Genomic DNA, 8,483 nt, shown 5'->3' with positions numbered 1-8,483 from the left:
CTGAGACAGCATCTCACTCTGTCGCCCAGGCTGGAGAGCAGTGGCACGATCTCAGCTCACTGCAACCTCTACCTCCTGGGTTCAAATGATTCTCCTGTCTGAACCTCTGGAGTAGCTGGGATTATAGGCATGCCCCACCCCGCCCAGCTAATTTTTGTATTTTTGGTAGAGATGAGGTTTCACTATGTTGCCCCAGGCTGGTCTCAAACTCCTGACCTCAGATGATCCACCCACCTCAGCCTTCCAAAGTGCTAGGATTACGGGCATGAGCCACCGCTCCCGGCCTCATTGTTGATTTTAAAAGCAAAAGAGTTTGAGAAATATTTATATTTTATAATAAATATTATGTCAGGTATAATTACTTTTCCAAATAGGATTATCATTATAGATCTTTTTTGAAACACTTGTTTTTAAAGTTAAAATCTGCCCTGACCAAATTTTCATTCAAATTGTTTCTTTGTAAACATCTTTCCTAAGAACAACTTCAAGTGCCTAACAGATGAGTTATATTCATCCTTTCTGTTAGAAAACAAGCTGGGATTTAAATCTTTATTCCAAAAAAAAAGCAGCCTTTGTCTTTTTCCTTACAAGGAAGAAACAGTACAGTTAACCTAGGAAATGTATCCCCACATGAACATCTTTTAAGACAATTGTTAGAGAGCAAAAGGAAAGCTTTGCTGGTAGAATAAAAATGTCTGGCCAGGCACAGTGGCTCACATCTGTAATCCCAGCACTTTGGGAGGCTAAGGCAAGAGGATCACTTGAGCCTAGAAGTTCAAGACCAACTTGGGCAACATATTGAGACCTCATCTCTACAAAAAATTTAAAAAATTAGCCAGGCATGGTGGCATGTGCCTGTAGTCCCAGCTACTCGGGAGGCTGAGGTGGGAGGATCGCTTGATCCCTGGATGTCAGGGCTGCAGTGAGTCGATTATACTACTGTACTCCAGCTAGGTGACAGAACGAGACATTGTCTGAAAAGGAAAAAAAAAAAAATGTCCCTGTAGTGACCAGCCTCATACTGTTTCCTTTATGCAACTACTGATGTGAAACTCCTTTGCAGTATTGACAGGACATGGTCCTTGACCTTCAGGTGCTTTCAGTCTAACAGAACAAAAAGAAAACACAAGAAACAATGAAGTGACTTGAAGTGAATTTTGTTCAGAGAAGGGAGAGCTAGCAAGACACAGTAGAGCAGTCAGGAAAGAAACACCTGAGCTCGAAAGATAGAATCAAAATAGCATTTGAAACAGAGAGATGAGAGGAGTGCGGCATGGGCAGAAGAGAGTAAGCAGATAGAATTTATTAGAAAATGGAGTACATATTACAGAGTAGCAAAAAAATTAATGTGGCATAAAGTAAAATAAGCTTGAGCTATAATTATTGACCTAGATAGATCTAACTAACATGCATATGATGTTGAGTTAAAGAAGCAAGTGAGAGGTGGAGAAATACAGTTAGCAATTCATCTATTCATCAGCCTGGAACTCTCCCCTGAGCTTCAGATCCATATAAACATCTGCCTACTGGGTATCTGCACCTGGATATATCTCATATTCCATCTGGCCCAAAGTTAAAGTTAATGCCTTCTTCCTCAAACCTGTTGATCGATCAGCAAATATTTAATGAACACTTAACAATATCCCAGACACTGTGCTAGAAATAGAGCAGAGAATGAGACAGATGTGCTTACAATTATTAGAAATAATACAATTCAAAAATAATTGAAATTGTTCACAGTGCTGAGGAAGCGAAATGGGCTTTGTAACTAGAGAGGTTAGTCCAGTGTGGAATGAGCCCTTTCAGATGAATAGGCTTACCTAGGTAAACAGGAAGAGTGGGATGTGTCCCCAGCATAGGGAGCAGCTGCAAGCAAGAAGGCCCCGTGTTGGAGAGAACACAGCGCTCAGTGAACTGAGAAGTGGCCGGTAGTGATGGAGCACAAGAAACAATGAAGTGAGTGGTGGGAGAAGACAAGTAGTAGATTCAACAAAACTTGATTGTTTGTCTGGAGGGGATGAGGGTAAAGGAGGTCTTAATAACTCCCAGGTTTCTGACTTGAGCAGCAGGATTGGTGGTAGTGTCGTTTACTAAACTAGGAGACACTGGAGCCGGTCTGAAGCTGGAGGCAGGGTGGGGAGGGACAGATTTGAGACACCCAAGAGGAAATGCCAAACAGACAATTGAACATAAAGGTCTGGTACTCATAAGAAAGATCCAGACTAGAGATCTGTATTTGTAATTGATGACACATACATGCTAATCAAAGCTAAGGAAATGAACGAAAGTGCATAGGGTGAGAGCAAAGAGTGGGAATAGAAGAGGACCTAGAATCAAGCCTTGCAGGTGTGTATCGCGATTGTTCTTGCCCCTTTTCCCAATCTCAGTGAATGACATTACTATCTATTATGTTGCCCAAAACACTTTTTCCTTGCCATTCAAGAAGTAAGTCTTACTGATTCCATTTGTTGTCAGTTCTGACACAGGAAGACCTGCCTCTATTTGTTGCCCTCTAGTGGCAATCTAGGGAGTAGGTGGCCGCCAAGAAAAGCAGCTGTTTTAAGCTTTTGAAGTAACACATGCCACATGAGACATGGCTCATGAGGCATGATGGCTAGATGAGGTTTGGCCATTTCTGGATTTGGAGGCCACTTGGAGAGTCAAGGACATTGAGCACTTACTGACTTCACAGTTTATCTCCTACTTCTCTACCTTGTCTGTTCTCATCGCTGTCCTTCCGGGAATGAAAGGGGTTTGTTTAATTCCAAGCTCCATCTGTAGGCTTCAGCACATTAAATCTTATCTCTTCAGTCTCAGCCAAGCCCTACATCGTACTCTGAACATCACTAAACCATAGGAGAGGCCAAGAGAGAATTCAAGCACAGCCCACCTCCTCTACTGAGACTAAATCCAGGAAGTTGGTCCCGGCCAGTTTTTCTGTACTGTGTGTGCTTCCATCTCCACATCTCCCCACACCCTGAAATAATCCCCCGTAAAAAACTGTAAAGTTATCTTTCTTGAATTCTTCTGTGGTTAAGATTATGCACAGCCACCCTTGAATTTTTAAAATTCTGTAGTGAGCATTTTTTATGTGTGTTCCTTTTCTTCAGATCCCAGCTCTCACTATGTGATTACCCTGAAAGCATTTAATAATGTGGGTGAAGGCATCCCGCTGTATGAGAGTGCTGTGACCAGGCCTCACACAGGTAAGGAATCCTATCTTTCCTAGTCTCCAGCACTTTTCCGAACAGCTTAGGCAGAATATTGGCATGAGGCCTGTCCCATAGGTGTTAGTGAAGAAAAAGCGTATGGCAGTTTCGGGTGCTGACTTCAAATGGGAAGTGGGCTTTCAGCATGGAAAGTTCTGTTAATTCCTATTTTGCATTTTTTGGAAGATTCTAATTCTGCCACGTAAGCCATTCTGTGTAGATATATACACGTTTTTAATTTGTTAGGATGTGGAAAGCAGAGTTTTTCGATAATTAAAAGTGATTTTCCATCTTTTGGGCATGTAAGTTGAAACTAAAGTGAGTCCAAAAAAATGCATGTTACTGACTGCGGCAGTAAATGCATGTGATTCGTGAACCCAACATCATTTGCGTTACTAGCCACCTGAGTTGGTTAGGAAAGTATTTTTCTATGTGCCTTTCGTAAGCTTGAGTATAAGGTCAGAGGTACTAGCCATTTCATCAGTTATACATTTATTACAAACAAGTTATACATTATTACAAACAAATATTCATTGTTTTTCTTTGAATTATCTACTTAAAATATCTCTAAAGGCCAGGTACAGTGGCTCACGCCTGTAATCCCAGCACTTTGGGAGGCCAAGGTGGGTAGATCACGAGGTCAGGAGATCGAGACCATCCTGGCTAACACGCTGAAACCCCATCTCTTCTAAAAATACAAAAAATTAGTGTGTGGTGGGCGCCTGTAGTCCCAGCGACTAAGGAAGCTGAGGAAGGAGAATGACGTGAACCTGGGAGGCGGAGCTTGCAGTGAGCCGAGATCATGCCACTGCACTCCAGCCTAGGCGACAGAGCGAGACTCTGTCTCAAAAAACAAAACAAACAAAAAAATACATCTCTAAAATAAAGTAATATACATGTCATATAAATTTTTCTATAGATATATATGACTTCTAATTTAGATCTGAAAGAGAAAGTTTATTGAAGTAAATATGTTAGAGTTATAAATTTTTTAAAAAGGCACTGGAAACCAAAGAATTTATTTTTGGAAATGTTCTTTTTCATTTATTTCCCCAAATTTTGATTCTGTATTGTCCAGTGATACCTGCTGGATACGTAGCATAATTGTACAGATTTGGTAGCATTCTTAAGGAAGGCTTACCTTTCCTGAAGGAAGAGTACACCCTTGAGTTCCTTTTGCTTTATTTGGGTGTAAGCTATGTCACTATACTGCCATTTGACCCAGAATATCAGGGGGTCTAATAATCTCTGTCCTTTTTTTTAAGCTTCTATTTAAGACTACTATGTGTTTGGTAGTTCTGTTCTGTCTTCTCTATGCTTACAGTTTATAATTTCTTTTAGAAATAGCTTTAGTATTACAAAAAGAAAAAAAATTCAGTGAAAATAATATTTAAATAAGTGGTCTGCTACTTTCTAAAATCAGGCTTTAATAGTAAAAAACAAGTTTGAAATTACTTTCTTTTATGTGGCATCTAGATATGTTTTCTAAGGGTTGCTACATATAAGAAAAAAAATTTCTCCAGGAATTCTAATGACTTCTACACCCGAAGGTGCATTTTCTGTAACTAATTGGTATGTGTCCTGCCAAACTTTGAACAAAGCTCTTGGTTATATAATGTACGCTTCTCCTCTGTTATTTTTAGTCCTCATTGTGCAGGAAATACACAAATGGAGACTATTACTTTAGCTTAGCAATTATTCATAAACAGGGTCTATGCCATTCCACATTTTGAGTAATAAGGGCTAGTCACCATGGCTATGTGAGAAACCCATTGTAAACTGTGAACTTAAATCAGTATGTGTATACTTAGAAAACCTAAGCATGAATTGGGAAAGCCCATATGGATTCTGCTGTATTGCCCTGGGCCCATGGTGCATGGTGCTTTTGTGCTCATTCTGGCCTCAGAGAAGGTGTCTGTTGTATATGGCACAGGACAGCTCCATGAGTATAGACTTTCCATCAAATAAGGTACTGTACAGTACTCTGATTTCTAAAGTTTGTGAAGTTTGTTACTTGGAACTGTGATAACCATGGCATTTCCCTTAACTGATAGGGATTCATCCCTGGGTTGTTCTCTGACTCTCTGGAAGAAACTATGTTAGATAGTCCAACATGGTGTCAGCTATGTCACTGTACTGTCTGTAGACCCAGGACATCAGGAGTTCTGAACGTGACCCTTGGTGGATATCAGATACCCTCAATGCCCATGGCTGATATTCAAGACTCAGGTTTTGAGAGTTGGACCCTTACATGAATAGTGATATGCACAGATAACTCTTGTCCCAAAAATTCAGCCACATTCACTGAAATCTCAAACCATGAGCTTTGTATTGCTTGTTTAGAAATTGTATCCCTGGTTTTAAAAGCAGTTTTTGTCTTCGTGAGCCTTTTTGGTTTTGGGGGGGTTTGTTTTTTGAGACAGAGTCTTGCTCTGTCACCCAGAATGGAGTACAGTGGCACAATCTCAGCTCACTGCAACCTCCCCACCTCCCAGATTCAAGCGATTCTTGTGCCTCAGCCTCCCGAGTAGCTGGGACCCCAGGCACCCACCACCATGCCTGGCTAATTTTTGTATTTTTAATAGAGACAGGGTTTCACCATATTGGCTAGGCTGGTCTTGAACTCCGGACCTCAGGTGATCTGCCCGCCTCAGCCTCCCAAAGTGCTGGGATTACAGGCATGAGCTGCCGCATCCAGCCTCATGAGCCTTTTTGAACAGGAGGTAGAATTTTCAAGTTATTTTAAGAAAATTCGAGCATGAATACATTAATATCATCATTGGATTATAACATTTTAATATGCCTATAGAATGCAGTAGAGAATATAGTTTATTACTGCTTCTCTTAACATTTTTCTGTAATTTTTTTCCTGAAAGAACACAAGTGGAAATAGTCTTTTAAATGAATGGTGGTTATCTATTAACTCCGAATTTTCTTTCTTTTTTCTCCATTTCTCACCTTTTCATTCCATTATATTACCCTGCATTTCCCTTTTATTTTATTTTTGTTTACATTAAAATGCCACTTCCCTTTTTAAATTATTTTCTGCTCAGACACTTCTGAAGTTGATTTATTTGTTATTAATGCTCCATACACTCCAGTGCCAGATCCCACTCCCATGATGCCACCAGTGGGAGTTCAGGCTTCCATTCTGAGTCATGACACCATAAGGATTACGTGGGCAGACAACTCACTGCCCAAGCACCAGAAGATTACAGACTCCCGATACTACACCGTCCGATGGAAAACCAACATCCCAGCAAACACCAAGTACAAGGTACTGACACATTTGCCTTGGCCGAAAAACGCTAATCATTGACATTTTCTAATTTTAAAGTTCTCAATTCATGTTTTTTTCAGAATGCAAATGCAACCACTCTGAGTTATTTGGTGACTGGTTTAAAACCGAATACACTCTATGAATTCTCTGTGATGGTGACCAAAGGCCGAAGATCAAGCACATGGAGTATGACAGCGCATGGGACCACCTTTGAATTAGGTATGTGTTGTCGGAAGCCATGTCACATGGCTGCTTTTACTTCCCAAGGAAAGAATTGAGTGCATGAATTGATATATTTACAAAACACAGTGAGCAACTACATTTGGAATTCAGTGTTTGCTATTTCAGCTGATGAGTTATTTTTTTTTTAATTACTGAACAAGAACATTAGCAAATAACAGGATTCTACAGGGAAAACAGATAAATTACAAAGCACTGTGTAGATGTAAGGGATTATTGCCATTAATCCTGCTTTACTGGTAAACTGAGATAGAAAAGATGAAGTGACCTGCCCTTGACCAAACAGTTCCAATGCCATGCTTGCTTGCAGCCTGAACACTTTGCTAGGTGACCCCAAAGCTGCCTCTGCAGTTTGCTTGCAAGCAAATTAGTGTCTTATAAAATCTTCCACTGAAATAATCCTTAAGGTCTTTGTAAGTGGAGACGAGAGAGAAAAGATGACTAAGCAAATTAAAGACATAACAGGCTATCTGGGTTTGAGAGTCTGTTTGGTTTTTGCTGACTTTTAGACATGCCTTTCTGCTACCCCCTGGGCTTTCCTAGTCTAGGGATATGCGTAACCATTTCAAATCTCTGTCTAGTTTGACCTCCTATTTCTTTCTCTCCTATATGAATAACGAAAAAATAAAGTTATAAATCCACAAACTGGGCTTGGCCTCAATGTTTTTTTGTCTTCTGCACAGTTCTTTGGACTTCGTACAGAGAAAAGGGTTGGATTTGAAGAGTTAGAAATACAGTGCATCAAAGTTTAAACAGACCTTGAGTTTGCTTTCTTTGCCAACCATTTTAAGAAAATGTTTTTACTTCACTCCCAACCCATTAGCTAACAAATGAGATTGTGTTTTCCCTTAGGATGTTTGCATTTCACCAGGCTTCCTTACATTTTATACTAGGAGAATTCTAGTATTTTAGGAAGAGTTGAGTAAATATAAGGATGTACTTAATTTGCTCATTTTCCTACTAGTATGTTAAAAGTTTTCAGCTGTCACATGGAAACACAAGAAACATATTGTCCTGTTGTATAAACAAATGGCTTCACTTTAGAGCTGTAACCTCAATAGTTGGCAGTATGTTTGCAGAATAAACTCATAGTGAAAAATATCTGTAAATCATCTATTCTTTGAAGAAATAGGGCTTTTAAAAGTTATATTTGGCCGGGCGCGGTGGCTCAAGCCTGTAATCCCAGCACTTTGGGAGGCCGAGACGGACGGATCACGAGGTCAGGAGATCGAGACCATCCTGGCTAACACTGTGAAACCCCGTCTCTACTAAAAAATACAAAAAAAAAACTAGCCGAGCGAGGTGGCGGGCGCCTGTAGTCCCAGCTACTCGGGAGGCTGAGGCAGGAGAATGGCGGTAAACCCGGGAGGCGGAGCTTGCAGTGAGCTGAGATCTGGCCACTGCATTCCAGCCCGGGTGACAGAGCGAGACTCCGTCTCAAAAAAAAAAAAAAAAAAAGTAAAATTTGGGCCCAGGGGTGGGGGCTTGCACCTGTAATCCCAGTGCTGTGGGAGGCCGTGGTGGGCAGATCACCTGAGACCAAGAGTTCGAGACCAGCCTGGCCAACATGGCGAAACCCCGTCTCTACTAAAAATACAAAAATTAGCCAGATGTGATGGTGCGCACCTGTAATCCCAACTACTTCATAGGCTGAGGCACAAGAATCACTTGAACCCAGGAGGTGAAGGTTGCAGTGAGCCAAGATTGTGCCACTGCACTCCAGCCTGAATGACAGAGCAAGACTCCATCTCAAA

General features: G+C 40.9%; 1 protein-coding gene across 1 annotated transcript in view; it reads left to right on the top strand.

Annotated features, from left to right (window-relative positions):
• Positions 1 to 8,483, top strand: part of NEO1 (neogenin 1) — a 198,651-nt gene that overhangs the window by 155,160 nt on the left and 35,008 nt on the right. Inside the window, exons 16-18 of the mRNA XM_017868541.1 lie at positions 3,111 to 3,206; positions 6,263 to 6,486; positions 6,570 to 6,717. Of these exons, the coding sequence (XP_017724030.1) occupies positions 3,111 to 3,206; positions 6,263 to 6,486; positions 6,570 to 6,717 (468 nt within the window). The remainder of the gene's footprint in view (positions 1 to 3,110; positions 3,207 to 6,262; positions 6,487 to 6,569; positions 6,718 to 8,483) is intronic.

Source organism: Rhinopithecus bieti, unplaced genomic scaffold (assembly GCF_001698545.2).
Source record: "Rhinopithecus bieti isolate Rb0 unplaced genomic scaffold, ASM169854v2 scaffold_4639, whole genome shotgun sequence".
In the NCBI taxonomy this organism is placed as follows: domain Eukaryota; kingdom Metazoa; phylum Chordata; class Mammalia; order Primates; family Cercopithecidae; genus Rhinopithecus; species Rhinopithecus bieti.
Note: the sequence above shows the minus strand (reverse complement) of the source record. Positions and strands in the feature narration are given on the sequence as shown.